This window comes from Cyanistes caeruleus, chromosome 3 (assembly GCF_971803275.1).
Source record: "Cyanistes caeruleus chromosome 3, bCyaCae1.hap1.1, whole genome shotgun sequence".
Lineage (NCBI taxonomy): Eukaryota > Metazoa > Chordata > Aves > Passeriformes > Paridae > Cyanistes > Cyanistes caeruleus.
Genome location: NC_141703.1, coordinates 32,779,780 through 32,796,816, shown reverse-complemented (window position 1 = coordinate 32,796,816; position 17,037 = coordinate 32,779,780). Strand labels below are relative to the sequence as shown.

At 37.2% G+C, this 17,037-nt stretch overlaps 1 protein-coding gene across 2 annotated transcripts in view; it reads left to right on the top strand.

The window, feature by feature from the left end:
• The window catches only part of OCA2 (OCA2 melanosomal transmembrane protein), a 154,015-nt gene that overhangs the window by 48,628 nt on the left and 88,350 nt on the right, over nucleotides 1-17,037 (top strand). For both annotated transcript variants that reach the window (XM_023948651.2, XM_086880634.1), the window contains 5 exons: nucleotides 3,128-3,199; nucleotides 4,031-4,096; nucleotides 5,184-5,240; nucleotides 6,540-6,664; nucleotides 10,188-10,326. In XM_023948651.2, the coding sequence (XP_023804419.1) occupies nucleotides 3,128-3,199; nucleotides 4,031-4,096; nucleotides 5,184-5,240; nucleotides 6,540-6,664; nucleotides 10,188-10,326 (459 nt within the window). The remainder of the gene's footprint in view (nucleotides 1-3,127; nucleotides 3,200-4,030; nucleotides 4,097-5,183; nucleotides 5,241-6,539; nucleotides 6,665-10,187; nucleotides 10,327-17,037) is intronic.

Genomic DNA, 17,037 nt, shown 5'->3' with positions numbered 1-17,037 from the left:
ATTCCAAAGCACTTTCAAAGAGATAAATAAATTTAAGTCTGGGAAAGGTTTAGGCTTTCAAAATCCAATTTGCATTATAGTTCTAGAACTGTATATTGTTAATTAGTATCAAGCAAAAAGACTTGTGGCATAAATTACTTGAGTAGCTTTAATCTCTTACTTTAAAATGAACTCCTGAATTAAGAGTATGGAAACTGTTAGAATCAGCTGTCAGCACACTGTGTTTATCACACAGCAGGCAATCATGAGACAAACTTTCTACAAAGAATTATGAAACAAAATTGCTATAGTAGCCTTTCCTAGTCTTCGCTTACTCTGAATTGACTCTGAGGTTGCTATCAACACAGATAAATTGTTGACATTGTTGTTTCACTGTTGCAGCTTTGGGTATTTTCATTTTTTTATATTAAATACTGTAAATATCCATTCCTTTTTTTTTTTTTCTTCCATTTCTTCATCTCTTGGCCTTGTAATGACCTGTATAAGTGAGCTCTAAACTGAACCCTGCTTTGTAAAGAGTGAAATTGGAGCTGCATTGTTTTCAGTAGCCCTTTGTACTGGTATTACTGTCCCTTTGAAAAAGGCAAGAGCCCTTTTTCTAGGATAGCCCTTTGCTGTCCTTTGCTGTTGCAGTAAGTAGCCCTGCTAGGTATTCTTCAGACAAAAATAAAGGTGAGGGTGATGATGAAGATGCCCTTTTTGGAAAGAGTTTATAAGGTTTGCAGTTGGAATGGGAGGTGGGGAGCTCTAGCATGCAAACTTTATGCTAAAATCTTTGTATCTTCCTCCTCATCAGTTCTGTCTTTTTCATCTCCGTGGTCATTGCACAAGGGTATGCACTTTCTCGAGTGGGAGAAGGATCAGGTGAATAGAGATGATTTCTCACTTAACCTTTAATAATGTCTTTCGATCCAGAAGTTCACTAAATCTCTCAGCTTTCCTGGGATTAAGTCACTGTCTTAATTTATTTCTGAGCCCTTTCAATTCTCTACTTGAGCTGTTGTTTATGGATACATTCCACAATTCATCCTGAAAAGATACTCATCCTCCTGCCAATCTTCAAAAGGGTTTGATCATCTGCACTATTTTTCTAAAGAATAATAATGGAATTTTGCTTAATATAATGCCCTCCAAATATGTAATAGATGGAATTGTGGTTCAAGGAATGTCAGAACTCATAACCTGCATCTCCTAACTTGTACATTTGTAAGTTTTTAAACATACCTTTGCAAATATGTTATTTGTTTGGGGTTTATTTTCTGTGAAAAGAAAATTAAATAGAGTAATCTATTATTTCTTAAAGCTTCCTAAATATCAATTTTTGAATATTTACATGTCTCAGAGTTTACATAAATGTTCTTTCTAGGCTTTACATTACCTTATGACTTACATTTGATAGTTTGCTGGAATGAAGACTTGTACTTTTACCTAGTTTTTTATAATAAAGATTTGTACCTTGTTCATTCTTCAGGATATACTTTTGTATATCCTTATTGAAAAACCACTGAAATGAAGGAACTGACAGATGACTCAATTTGTTCAGTTTCTTTCTGCATAAATTAAAGCAAACTTCACCCATAGGTGACAGCAAACTCTTGGAAACTGAAAATGCAGTCAACCCAATGCAAGCAATTAAGTACACAACACTGACAGCAAATTTGGAAATATGCAAAAATCTGTAGCTAAACAAATCTCAGAAAACTTATGATACCTTTCTGAGAACTGCAAAAAAGCTATCTGACGTGGGTGGGCATTGCATGAGGAGAAAACCCTCAGTTTGAGGCCAGCTGAGGATTTCCCTGTTCCCTACACTTGAGCTTGGCTCTGGTAGGATGCTGATCCCCTTCCCTAATGGACAGCTCTGCTTGGCATCTGTTATTGGAGAGAGCTGTAAGGGCTAATTGCTGCACCTGACTGCCTGCCAGAAGAGCTATGGAATGTTCTCAAATGCTCCCCACCTTTGCAGAATCAGAAGGGCCATAAGTGTGCTTACATGTCAATGCACTGAAACGGGAAATCCAACATGAGCCAGTGGGTTATCACACACATTTCTGTAGGAGCTGGTGCGAGCTGTAATCTGTGCTCTGAACAAGTGGGTCATTAGGGCATAAAAATCTTGGTCTGATCTCTTGCTCTGTGGCCATGCATAGGTTGTTCTTCAGTGCATTTTTAAGGTAAACTGGAGAGTGAGACAGATAACTTTTTTGCTTTTTAAAGTTAATTAATTTATATATTTATTTTTTAGTAATTTGCTAAATTGTGTAGTTCTTTACCATTTCCATTAAAACTGTATAATCAAGGAGAAGAAACAAAGCCAAATCTTGCTTTTCCTTTACAAACAAGGGGGGCCTTGAGACACTCTCATCCTGTTGTTTATTATCAGCAAAATATTTCTTATGAAATTAGCAGCAAATAAAATATTTCTAGACTGTTTTATTTCTTTCTCAACAATAATTTTAACTTGTGTTGCAATAATATTTGAACACATTAATAGTGAAAGCTGGTAATTAGATTCGGTCTTTTGTAGTGTGATTTTCATTAATTACATGCTTACTTTAGCCGAGTTATTTTATGCAATCTGTGATCTTCCAGACATAGAGGATTAAATAACTACAGATGAGTTCCTGGAGAGATAAAGCACATTTTCAGGGTGCACTTGCTGAGTAAGTCCCTACTACAGGATCACCTCCTAGGCATGCACCTTCTTTCCGTGGGATGTGAAGGGAAGCCAACAGGACCAGGCTTTTTGATCCTTAAATTAGGGAAGATGAATTGCTTTCCTTCTTGGGTCACCTACTGGCAAATATAAGAAACTGGTGCTGAAGTCCCTTCTCTACCAGGATATTAGAGATGAGACTTCCTAGAAGGGTTTGCACAGGCAAGACTTCAGCTGGTTGGTTTTTTTATTTTGTTTCATTTGGTTTCTGGGTTTGTTTGTTTGTTTGTGTTTTTTTTTTGTTTTTGTTTTTAATAGCAAAGTAATTAACCATCCTTTGTTCAGAAAAAACCCCTCAAGCAAGCCAAAAAAAGAATTGCCTACATGAGTTTTTATCTTTTCCCCCACTCCTTTTTAATACTAAGGAGATGATTAGAGGAGTTTGTGGTCAATTCTTACCCTTTGTTTCAGATTGTTCACAGGACCCTTGCAGCCATGCTGGGCTCTTTGGCCGCTTTAGCCGCCTTAGCCATTGTTGGGGAGGTAAGTTATCAAACTGTGAGCTCTCCTTTTGTTTCTGGCTGTGGTGGCAGGTATCATCAATTTCCATGTTTGCCCAGTTCCAACTGAGCACATGGCAAAGCAGTAGTATTTAAGAAAGAGAAATAGTAGGACAGAAACTGGGGTGGGAAGACAGGTCAGGCTAATGTATAGACAAGGAGAGTACAAAAAAGTCACTTGATGCTTTTTTTGCTCTGATTTGAAGGAAGCTGACTACAACCATTTTCAGCTTAATCCAGCATTAGTTTAACACTGTTATTTTCAGTAATATTAGGCTACCAAGCAAACCCAAATGGAAATGCATTGCTTTATGCTACCCTAAATAATTACATCTCATGCTTGCATGTTCCAACCCTTTTGTTTCACCTGCTGCTTACTCTTAGTTGATACATAGTGAAACCTCAGATTGATTTTCTCAGTTGTTCTCATAGCCATATCATTACTCTGTTCCCTTTAATTCCCTCCAGTTTGTTCACAGGTGAAGTGGTCTGCTTTTGTTCTCTTACTAAAAAAGAAACTGCATGTACCAAGTAATTTGGTTATCTTTTATTTCTGCAATGTTATGTAAGGAACAACTAGACCAACCAATAGCCTGATAATGACCCACTTAGGATGCCAGCAGTACTTTGAATTAGTAATAATAATAATAGTAGTAAGGGCAATAATAAAGAGTCCTTTTTATGTAGCTTGTAGGAACACTTATTAATTTCCATCACATTTATTTAAATGGTTCATCGATTAAGTGGAGTTTGTAAGTCACAGCTAATCACAAGTTAGGTGGCATTCACTTGTAATTGTATTTTTTGATTGCAGAGGCCAAGTATGGTCAAAGTGGTGGAGTGGATTGACTATGAGACACTGGCATTATTGTTTGGAATGGTAACTAAAATATATATTTTGCTCTAAAAGTGCTAAAATATTCACATTCTATATAGAGATGTTTCCTTTCAAAAAAGTTTTTAATTGTACTTTACTCAGACAACTTATGATGAATATTTGTATCTTAAGAGATTTACCAAAAAGGATGAGGATCAGATCTCTGAAGGAGTCTTTTTGAAATGTTCATCTTTTTATATATATATATATTTATTTTTTTTTTAATCTGTGAAATTGTATTGATAGCATACTAAAAACATCCTTGGGATTTATAAACAGAAAGACCTGTTTAAGGGCCAAGTATTATCACTCTCATCTTTTTAATTTTGTTTGTTCAAAACCTTCCTCAAACACACTCTGCTGGAAAAGTGTTTTTCTGTCTTGCTGTTATGTCTGAAACTGCAAAAAAGCAAGCCAGAAATGGAGAAGTAATATCTGATGAGATTATAATCATATATTATTTTAATCACTTTGCCCAGAGCTATTTGTGGTAAAATGCATTGTCCAAGTGCTATTAGAGTCTAACACAAAATATACAATACACAGAGACAAAATTACAGTTATCTGTTTCCATTCTGAGCTTTTCTTATTTCCTGACACTAGTCCTTGCATTCCCCACAGAAAAATAAAATAAAAAAATAAAAGAAATCTGTTGGGAGCAAAGACAGAAGGACAGGAGACCTCTCAGATGTCGGAAAATGCAATCAGTTCTTATCTTCTGTGCTCTACAGAGTATCACAGCAGAGAGCAAACATGCTTATTGGTTTTTCTTGATTAATGATATAAGGGAAATACGTTGAGTACTTAATGTATGATGTCCACTTAGTCACTACAAATAAAATTCAACTAGACTTGTATGACATTTACAGACTGCTTATGTTGAGAAGTATATTTCACCATATGATACATTAACTAGAGATATCTGGCAGTTGTAGTGGATATTCTAAGAGTGATTAGATTCTCAAAGACATGTCAGATAAGAAGTCTGTTTGCCAGAATCACAAACTGCTTTGCTTTAGTTTTGAGTAATAATTCAATTACTTTTATATATCAGTTCCAAGTGATTATATTTTTCTTCATCTTTTGGTAGATGGTTTTGGTGGCCATATTTTCAGAGACCGGATTCTTTGACTATTGTGCAGTAAAGGTGGGTATATTTGGTACTTATAATTATTTTTAGATTTATCAAGTTAGTATTTATTCAAATCTGTCACACCAAGCTTGATCTTTAAAGAACCTTTCTAAGGTCAACATGTACTTATCACATTAGAAATGACAGTGGTCATGTTGTAATATTGGAAAAATCCTTTGTCGATGAAAGGAAGCCCTTAACACAATTTTGTTTCTACAGGAGAATGTTAAAGGTCCCCGGTAGGGTACACAAGCATTTGGACATTATTAAGCTGAGTATTTCACTGATTTCCCCAGGACTGCAGTTCTGCTGTAGCTGAACTCTCTATTTGTGCTTGGCAGTGGGACAGAAGAAATATAGGAACTATCATTAACTTTATGACCACACATGAGAAGAGGCCACAGACCTTTGCATAGTAGCAGAACAAAAGATTACATGAAAAGTGTAATTCATAGAATCACAACCATAGAATTAGAGAATGGTTTGGGTTGGAAGAAACTTTAATGGTGTTCCAATCCCCCTGCCATGGGCAAAGACACCTTCCACTAGAGCAGATTTCTTAGAACCCCATCCAGCCTGGCCTTGACCACTTCCCTTTCAGGGATGGGGAATCCACAGCTTCTCTGGGTAACCTATTGCAGTCTCACCACCCTCACAGTAAAGAATTTCTCCCTTATCTAACCTGAACCTATTCTCCCATTTTAAAGCCATTCTCCTTTGTCCTATCACTACATACCCTTACCCAAAGACTCCACCCCGCAGCTGTCTTATTGAACCCCTTTAGGTGCTGAAAGGTGCTGTAAGGTGACCTCAGAGCCTTCTCTTCTCCAGGCTGAACAACTCAGATTTCTTCCAGCCTGTTCTCATAGGAGAGCTGCTCCAGTGTTTTGATTCTGTTTGTGGCCGTCTTCTGGACTCAGTCCAGCAGTGCTGTTCTGAGGATGGGAAATGTGTCCCAGGTGTGGAGAGGATGGGAGGTCTAAACCATGTTAGTCCACCTGGGCATGCAGGCAGAAGATGGGGGCTCAGCCCCTCTTCTGCCACAGACCCCCTTTATGACTGGCAGCAGAGCGTGGTGTTTCTTCAGACTTGTTTCTTTTGCATGATGGGATTGTTTGCCCCCTTTAATGAATTATTTTCTTTCCAAGTTATTTAGTGTTGGAGAGGGTGCTGTTGGAGTAATAGTAAAGGAATAGCAAATGCTCTGAGCTCATTTTTGCTTGAATTTGATCAAGTTGCTTTATCTATAATTTTTTGAAATCTAAGCTAGAGTGATCTAGTCCATTAATTTTGCTTCTGTTTGTTTTTTCCTAGGCTTATCGGTTCTCTCGAGGCAAGGTGTGGGCCATGATTACATTTCTGTGCCTTATTGCTGCAATTCTTTCTGCATTTTTGGACAATGTTACCACTATGCTGCTCTTTACTCCAGTAACCATAAGGTATTTTATTGTTATGGTTTTGGACTTGGTCTTTCGTAGCCAGCAATCAGTAGTGGACGTGTGCAAAATACTTGTTTGGGGTTTTTTTAGTAATGTGAATGCAAATCAGAACTTCAAATAGACTTATTGTAGTAGAATTAAAAGCTAGCACTTTCAGAGGGATGGGTTGCCTTTTGCCTTTGCATTAATATTGAGCACATATTTGAAACCTGTGAACACTGCCTTGGCATCTAACCATTCTGGTTTTTCTTCATACCTCAACTACAGTAGCATATTGCACCAAATGCTACCTAGCAGATGAATTTTTTTTTCCTGTAAAGCAGACAGAATTTTTAAATTAAAGCTTCTTTGTCCTTTGCTGGATAATATTTATATACAATTTTAGATAGTAATTTATGTTTTAGTGAAATTGTTATGCCTTCTAATATTAGTGACAAATTTTTAAAAAGTCCATTTTTCAACTAACAGCTTTCTTCTTGAATCTGAATTTTATTCCTGTTGGTGATCATGTCATTGGGACAGCTAGTGGTTAATTTAACTGTTTCAGGTTATATATTTGGAACTTTGAGCAGACAACCGTGAATTTAATTACTTCAGATTTCTGTAAATTAATAACATGTGATTTGCAACTACATTTAATCAATGTGGGATTATAAATTACTGTTTAACCTGAATTTAACTTTTCTCTGGTCAGGCAAATCTGTTTAATCCAGTTCAGTTTTGGAAAGATCTAGTGCATTTTAGAAATGATCCTGAGAGATGTAATGCTTGCAGTCACTATCACATTAAAGTACACAAAATTCTATTAAGATATGCCCCCTCTTTAAAATGCAGTGTAAAGCAGTAAAAAACAATTTTGCAAGTGGCATTTATTCTAGACTGGAAACAGCTGGTGAATGAAAGCTCCATTTGTCTTCTGTCTGATTATATATTAAAGAGATGGCTTTGCTGTACCCTAATCAATAATTGCATTCCTAGCAGTAAGCAGAACTGGAACTATTAAACACCAAGTTTTCTTTAGCTGTGTTGCAGAATATATTGGATAAATATAATTTGGGAATGGATTGAAATCCAGAAGTCAATGTAGCATAAAAAGCTTTTCACAGTCAGAGCTACGGTAACATTTATTCTGTTTTCAAAGAATTCTAGAATAGCCCAGGTTGAAGGGACCTCGAAGGGTCTGTTCCAACCTTTCATGGGAAAGGGAACCTAGATGAGATTATCTGGTACTCTGTTCAATCACATCTTGAAAACCTGCAGTGATGGGGGCTCTCCCACATCCCTGGGGAGGTTGTTCCAGCAGTTAATTGCTTTCACCATAACTATTATTTCTTATGTTGAGGTGAAATCTCTCCCTTGTACTTGTTGCCTCTTTTTTTTTCCATGTGGACCCTCGTGAAGGGAGAGTCTCTGCCTTTGTAGCCACGTTTAAGTAATGGACTTTTGTACTAAATGTATACTAAGTCCTTTTGTTTTATACTAAATGAGCCTGTAACACTGAAGAAGGGAAAACTCAGTATGTGGGAAACATTTGTATTTGAATCACTATCAAAACAAAAATAAAATTTTATCTCACCTACTAAAGCCAAGTAATTGCCTACTTCAAAAAGCTTCATGCTGGGGGTCATTTTCTTTTTTATCTCACTCCTATTGTCTACAGCTCCACTGTGTTGCACTGTGCAGACTCCATTGCCATGGAGATAAAGCTTGCAGAAAATCGTACTGACTCTGCGAACATGAGGGTTTATATTTCCTGTAATAAGGTGTAAAACATGATACTTTTTTCATTCTGCATTTTGTAGTAAGCTGCTAAAAAAAGTAATAACTACCCCCTTTTAGCTGTTGCTTATTTTCAAGATACTCTGTTATTGGGAACGGGAAAAGGCTAATATTTTTACATGAGGAATTATATAACCAGGATAATTGAAGAACTGTGTTCCTGCTATACAGCTAAGACATTCTGATGGTTTTATACTTTGGGCTTAGCCTTTTCTTACTTAAATTAGAGTTCTCTTTCCAAGATACTACTAGACCCTTCAAAAAGGAAGAATCACTAAAGAAATTTTAGATTGTATTTTGAAATACTGGGAAATCAAGGAGAAATGGAGTTAAAATTGCAAGTACAATTGTAGTCTTGTACCACAATCAATACATTTGGACCAGCTGTACTACAAAGTACCCTTTAACTGAATGATTTCATGCTGCCAAGGAAATAGTGTATTTTTGCACAGTTATTATTTTCCAGAGTTTTTATGTGCTAACATATACACCATCTGACTGTTTTTTCTGGGTTTTAAATTGACACTCTTGGTGATAGTGTAAGTGAATCAGGTTAAACTTCTTTTTGCAACATACTCTTTTCTCTTTGAAATGTAGGTTTTAATAACACCGACTTAGGTTAAAAAGTGAAGTTCAACTCTTCTTTACAGAAATGTGTGAGAGAATTGCAGTGAGAAAACATTCTTCCTGCACACTCTTCCCCCCATCTATTACAAGATATAGAGGACAATAATTTAAGTGTGGCCTCCATCTTTACCTTCTGGAGCAACCTTTTGATAAGTTGTGAGTGCTTAGGTGTGACTTGAACTTTCAGCCTTTATTACCACAGCCCGAGTTTAAAGTCAAACACGTACTTCAGAGCGCAGTGGATTATGCGGGTGTGTGTGTAAATGTAATCTGGGAGTTGGAGTAATCTGTGTGAAGATTACTCTGTGTAAGTGGGCTCTGAGCTCAAACAAATCATGAGGTTGCTGAGTCAACACCAGTGTTTGTCAGAGCACTTTAAGGTGCTTCTTATTACAGAAGCATTTTACTTTTTCTTATCAAAGCAGCATCCTACTAAATAAGTATTAAATATATTTGAACTGCTGAAAACATTTTGAGATTTTTTTAACCATAAGGAATGTTTATTTTCTGCTCCTGCTTCATTGCAAATAGAAATACTCATGATCAAGCTTTAGAGAAGGAGGAAAATGGGAACAGAATAAACTGGATTAACCTAGCCTGAAAGCTGAAATCTCTAATAGATGATTCATGGCTAATAGGCAGCCTGCTCAATCCTCTACCACTGCTTCCATAAGGAAGTTAATCACTGCTGCTGAGTGCAGAGCCTGTGGCTGACCAGAGTAGTTTTCCACAGGTCAGTGCACCTTAAGGACCATGGTCAGTGCAGCTTACATGGTTTCAGAAGCTGTATCACACTGAAAACCTGAAATGTTATTTTCTGTGTAGTCCTATTCTTGTAATAGTTGACTACTTTTAATTAAATGCTTTTAAAAATGCATCAGTTTTGTGGGCATAAATAATTGCACTTTAAATGTAAAGAAAATCTATAAATTTTAATTTATATTGTTATAATTACTCTAGCACAATAAATGCTCAAATACACTTTATTGACACATTGTATTTTAAATCCTGCAATTTGTCTGTGAAATGACTGCATTTTGTAATTTTTGTGCATTTTAAGATTTCAGGTAATTTATGCATGGGATAAGAAGTTAATTTCATTATTTTTACACTGCAGGCTCTGTGAAGTACTTAATCTTGATCCTAGGCACGTCCTGATTGCGGAAGTAATCTTCACAAATATTGGGGGGGCTGCCACTGCTGTTGGGGATCCTCCAAATGTGATTATTGTTTCAAAGCAGGAGCTGAGGAAGAGGGTATGTACTGCAGTCGTTTGGCTACTAAAATAAAAGTAGTGTGTTGACTTATGCAATGTTGATCCTTCTCTTCCCCCAGACAGCCATATAAACAGAACATAATCTACTTTTTTTTTAGTAGGATGATCAGACAGAAGAGAGTGATCTTTTGGGGACAAAATAGTGATAAAGAATAGACTTTTTGATCTGGACTGAGAATACTGGTTTCCTTTTTCTGTTGTTGGAGAGGATTTCCTTATAAATGACAAAATGAGGAAAGAAACAGGATGATGGAGGGCTGCAGACAGGGCAAGGTGGAAAAAAAGCAAAAATGTGAAAATGAAGATGATGATCCACCCATTTTTTCAGTACAGGTTTTCTCTCAAATGTTAAATATGAGACAGTTTGGCATTTTACAGAGAGGTTGCTTTGTCCCTCTAGAGCCATGACACATGTGAGTCATTTTACCCTTCAGGCACAGCCCAAGGGGATGTGGGGCATGAGAGGGAGTGGGCGCTTCTCCTGTGCAGCATGGGCTGCAGCTGGCTCCCACCCCCTGACAGTGTTTTGCTATCTCCAGGCTGCAGTGACAGATTTTAGCTTCCAACACTTGGCTCTTCTATTGTTTGTTGTGTGCCTGGCACCAAAGAGAAAGCTATGGTGGCTGGTGCTGGGTGGGACTGCAGGACATGAACCAGACACCAATAGCATCCCAGTCCCACCATTTCTTCCCACCCACATGGGCCTCTCTGCCCTGTGGACTGACTGTGGCACCTCTGGCAAGTGTTTGCAGCCCTCAGCATCTGCATGGAGTTGAGTTTGCTGAGTTTTCTGTGCTTTCAGCTACCCCTGCTACCTCTGAACAGCAGGGCATCAAGTCTTCCTTCTACCTCTGGCACTGTCTCCCATTCCCTTTCCCTGATTGCTGTGGGGTCTGCTCAGGATGCAAGAGGCAGCCCCTCTTGGGGTGGGGCAGATTTGCCCTTCTCCTCACCCTGCATTGCCACCAACAAGGAGCAGGAATGTAATGGACACATCTTTAAGGACACCAGGCATGTACTTTCTCTTTTGGCCAGGTGCCAGAAACCACCACCTCCCCCCGTTCCCAAAATAAAGAAATTTAGTGTTAATTGTAGTGGGAAAACAACTGAGCAAGTGGAATGAAGGAATTGTAATATAAAATCCTAGGTTTATTTATTTATTTTTAAATTCAGGAACCCTTATATTTCTATTGCTCTAGGAAAGAAAGATCCATTCTAATTAACTGAATGCACTCAAATTAATTAAGTGCTGTCCAGGTTGGAAAAGGTCTTTGAAAGTTCATAGTATTTAATAAACTGAATCAAAACATCAAAATATTTGAAATGTACTGCAATTGGCTGGTTTGGATGGTGACTTTGAAGACTGAAATATTTATTGTTAGCTGAGAAACTGATGGTAAAGTTTTACATTTTAGATATGAAATCTGTGCACCTATTTAAAACTTCTGATCTGAAAGAGAATAATTAACACCTGCCATAAAAGTAATTTTCCTAAATACTAAGAAACTTACCATCTGTATAGAACCTTTAGAAGTGGCTATAAACATGGGAAATAATTAAGCAATCAGAGTTGAAAAGAAACCATGTTACATTTTTCTTGTTTGAGCTATTGATATTTTTAGGAGGACTCAGATGTATAAATACTCTAGCAAATATGACATTATAGCAAATTCTGTATCTGAAACAAGGACAAAAATCTTTCCAGATGTTTTCAGTCTGGATTATTTTCAGATCTTTTGCTGCATCACAGAAGTAAGAATGTAATGAAATAGATTAGGTTCAACACAGGGCCATGGAATTTACGCTGCTTCTTTTCTATATTCTTAATTGTTATGTCTATGTATATAAATAAAAGAGGTCAAAGACCTACCCTTGGCCCTGAGGCAGAGTGTCATGGTCTGGGATATGTCCTCACTGCTTAGGGCTCACCCCTTCTAAGGGAGATTTGCCTGTAGAGTGCTGGCTGGGGTAACTGGATAAAGCCAAGAGAGAGGTCAGAGAGGGAGCTGGACCATCTGGCCTCTTACACTCTGAGCTGTTGAACTAATAGCTGGATTCCTAATTTTGTCCACCCACTCCAGCATGCTCTCTTTTGATTAGAATGAGAAATAAAGACATTGCTGTCTCTTTTCTGAAACTACTGAAACTACATAAAGGGTGCTGTGAAGAAGGCCTAAATGCATGGGGAGCCTACTCAGTACCAAACCAAATTTATTTTACTCCTTTATTTCTTTTTGAACTGTTTACTGCATGAAGGAGTCATGCAGTAAATTTTATAGTTTCTACTATGAAGTTTTCTATAGAAAATACTTGGTTCATTTAAACTTCTTTAGCATTATGGTCAGGTTTTTAGAAATTCTAGGAATTCTAGGATTTTTTCCCCTTTATATTTTTGTTGAAATTTTCCTTTTCATTCTCTTGTACTTCCTTCTCAGTGTCATTTTTTCACAGTAAGTGCCAGAGTGATTTGACAACTGCCCCTGCAGGAAGTTGAATAATGAACTGTCTTACGTAGATGATTTGGTTTTCTACTTTATTTAGGTGCTATCAGGATGAGAATTTTACCAGTCTTCCCAAGCTTTTACGGCTATATATCAACCTCTAAAAACATCCAAGTAAAATATTATGCAAGTTTACACTTTTGTATGAAACCTTGGCTTTTATATCAATATGAAATGAAATGCAGCCTTGTTACTTTGGGTGCTGTTATCTGGTTATAGTGCTAGAAATGCTTTACATTTTGTTTGCTGTGGTGCCAGAGAGACTTTTTTCCATAGGTTCTGGGGAAAAGTCACATCATATTAAAAAAATATTAAAAAAGATTAAAAATATTTTATTTAAATCGTGTCTGAATAAATAAAGTTTTTGTAACATATTGCTCATTAAAATGTATCAATAAGACTCTTCACTTTTCTTGAGATAAATGTCAGAAGGATTTTTTCCTTGTAGCCTTTGTTAATTTATAATTCTGACATATTCCCTACTAACATGACTGGAATCAGTGGAACATTTGCATAACAGGAGAGGAAGATTTGTTGTACTCTTGGTTCTTAGTTGGAGTTGGAAACATTTTCACAAGACAGAATTTATGTTTTGATTTTAGGGAAGGAAAACAAGAGCAAATGGAAAACTTGTTTAGTGAATATAGAACATTTTTTAGTGTTTTACTGTCTTCAGAGTGCTGCTACAGAATGGCCACTGTTAACAAAATTATATTTTAATTTTGAAGAGATATGGGTTTCAGACTTTGGGAACTCCATGTTTATATGCACAACAGAGCATGATCCAGTTGGATATGTTCCTTGCTCTCAGAAGGGTTGGACAGAAAATCTGTGTTTGAGAACAACACAAACTTCTACAAACATGCCTTTGACATCAGAAATTGCTGTGCTCTAAGCACAGGCTGTGATTCCAAGTTCTCTAAAGAATGGATGGCAAATAAGTCTCCAGAGCAAAATGTTGCTGTGAACATAGTGATACTGAGCATGTGCACTGGTGTATCCAGGCTGAATCTGAATAAAAGAGGTAATGATAAGGGCAAAGGCAGTTTTAGCATATGCTAGCTGCTGGATTATATCCTTTTATTTACTGTTTTTGTTAGGATGTGATAAAGCTTGTGCTGTTAATCTGATGTCTGCTGAGGATTTGGGGCTTTCAGCATATCACTCAGAATTATTCCTGCCGTTTAACAGGAATTTCATGGAAAATTGACAGACATCAGGTTTTCATGTACTGCCTTTTAGATGGAAGCCTAGATCCATCAGCCTTCATGATGGAATTTAGCATGATGTGATATTAGTTGGTTTTATTTAATGAAAAATCGTGGTAACGAAAAAATTTATGAGTTAAAGTAGGTACTTCTAAAAAAAAAAAAAGGAGAGAAAATACTATATATGAATCCTTAAAGATATTTCAAACACTGGGAAAATGGATTCCCACAGTTCAGTAGGCTATTTTTGTTGAGTTTGCTGGATACAAGCTTGTTAAAACTTTTAATCAACTTGCAGAGCTCTACCCCTTCTGTCGATGTTTCATTGACTTCTTTTCTCAAGAGCAAATTAAAGTTAGGTAAAGTGCATGAACTAAAATGTATGGGCTAACATCTGATTTTGGAATTTTTACCGTCTATGTATGTGGTAATCATTAAGCAGCATAATGTAAAACAAAAGAGGAGGTTCATAAGAATCTCAAATAAACATTATCTTCATGTAACTGGGTTAGACCATTAGTGATTTCTGGCTCAGTGACATCATGAGCAGCTCCCATGAGAGACAATGCAGATCTCAGTCACTCAGCTAGAAGGGAAGTTTAAGCCAGTGTAGAAATTATAAATTACTCTTGCTCTTCTTCATTTTATTAGTTTTAAAATATTAAGTAAAGGGCATTCTGGCTAGGAACACAGTACTTGCTGCTCCCCCAGATCTCTGCACCTAGCTATAATTTTTGCTTTCTCATCGCTCTTAAAAGGCAGATTTCTTTTGGAAAGGTCTGAACCACTAGAATTTAATTTCACATTTCCAGAAGCAAGGAAAAATAATGATCAAGATGATAGAAAGCTAATATTTTAGGAAAACAATGTATTTCCTCCTAATATGAAATTGATATATTTGACTTTGCATTTTAAACTATAAACCAAGGAAAGATGCCCACTCTGTTTCAGCTCTGAATCTGTAGGCAGTGGAACCTCTAGGCTTGCTGAAACAAAATCTTTAGATTTTCTCTCAGCTGGGGAACAAGAAGAATTTGACACAATCATCACAGACTCAAGTAAGGGACATTTGAAGCGTGTTTTGTATTTATCTCACAGATTGAAAACTCCTGGAAGAGAAGTATTTCTTGCCTATTGTGCATTATTCCAGTCTATTGTGCAGGAAAAGAAAATCTTTGTGAAAATGACTTTTTGTTGTATGCAATAGACATGGGGAGCACTTTAATGCTTTTTACAATGCTGAATCCTGGCTCCAGCAGCGCAGAAGACTCAGGAGGTATAAAATGTGCTATCCACAGCCACAAAGGGTATGAATTTAGGCTCTGTGTTCTTTCTGGGGTGTGGGGAAAGGAACAGGGGCAACTGATGAAGCAACTGTGCCACCACCTTGGTATCCTCTTCTGCATCTTGGGCACCTGTGGTACAGTGAAAACCCTTTGATCTCTTGAAGTTCCCCAAAAGGCTGCCAGCTGGCTACTTGCTACCTGACAATGCCTGGTGTGAAATCAGCCTTTTCCCTGAAAACACTTTCCCTGTGCTGCAGAGAGGCTGGTTCTAAGCACCCATGCCAAAGCATCAGGGAGGGCAGCTGTCCTGTGAGCCTCTGTGATATCAGCCATAAAAAGTAGTGCGCTTGGTAGTCCTCGGCCTCCTCATGGCTGCAGGGCATCAGCTGTTCAAGGCTAGTGATCATCAGGATTCATTTTCACTCATTGTCTTTTGTGGGTCAATGCAGGGAGGTAATAGGGGGCAAAGTCAGGAGCAGATGATGGGAAGAGAACTGACTCCAGTCCTGTGTTACCACTGACAACCCTATCGTACAAGCTCTGTCCTGAAATAGGCACACTCCATGTTAGAAAAGAATTTGTTTCAGCTGAACTGGAAAGCTGTTCTGCAGCAAGAGCAGAGCAGCATGTTTTCTTTTGCACCAAGGATCTCAGAGATATGAAAGATCAATGTGCTGATATTATGAACTTTTACAAAATCCTGAATCTCAGCCTGGCTACTCCCTCTGGAAAGTTTGGGTAAGCTCTTGGATTGGATGTCAAAAAATCTAGTAGACTTTTTTTTTTCCCTTCTTGTGATGGTGTCTGCAAATCACTTTCAAGGCTTATCTATGTCAGCTCTTATGTCATGAAGCTGTGCTAATCCTGATTTTTTTTAAGGGTATTGTGATCTCTATCTCATTTCAATTCCTTTCAACTATGAGTCAGACCTGAGACCTCTTTCTTACCCTCAGCATTTTAGTTTGACTTCTGGGTTGAGGTGATTTTCTTCATCGAGAATTTAGTTTTGTGGCTTTCAAGTGACTTATTTCTTGTTCTGTATATTTTGAGAAGCCTCTGCATTGTGACATTTCAGAAACCAGACACAATTTTTTTTCCTTTGAAATTGGTGAGATAATAAAAATGTAAAGGCAAGTGATTTTTTGTATTTGTGTTTATTTGCATTAAGCTGCTTCCTTAAATTCAAGATCCTTTAATACATGATGAAGATACCACATATTTTAACTCAAGAGTTACTCTTGAGTTTAACTCAAGAATTCATTTGGTTCCTATTTATCTTTTTTACTTCCTTCTTTAGCATTTATCTTTATTTCAGCATATTTCTACAGAGAATTTCTACCATCATAGTTGGCCTGGTAGCTGTCATCTTTCTTCATGATGTGGGTATAATGTGTTTGCTGCCAGCCTAAGAAAAGCTTCATCTCCACTGCTTCTTTGTAAAACTAGTCTGAGTGCAAAGTAATTTTTCTCATTCTGGTAATTTTCTATTGAGTATAATCTGACCATTCCTAACTACTTGATTGTTCTTCAGCCACCTGTTTCCCAGTCATTTTTCTTTCAGAGGATAATTCTTTTTTTCCAGTCAGGTTTAGGCATTTCTATTTTGGCTGGTGTAGCTTCAGTGTTTTTACAGCTTAAATAATTTTGGCTTTTTACCTCTCTTTGTGCTATTTTAGAGATCATACCAAACTGCATA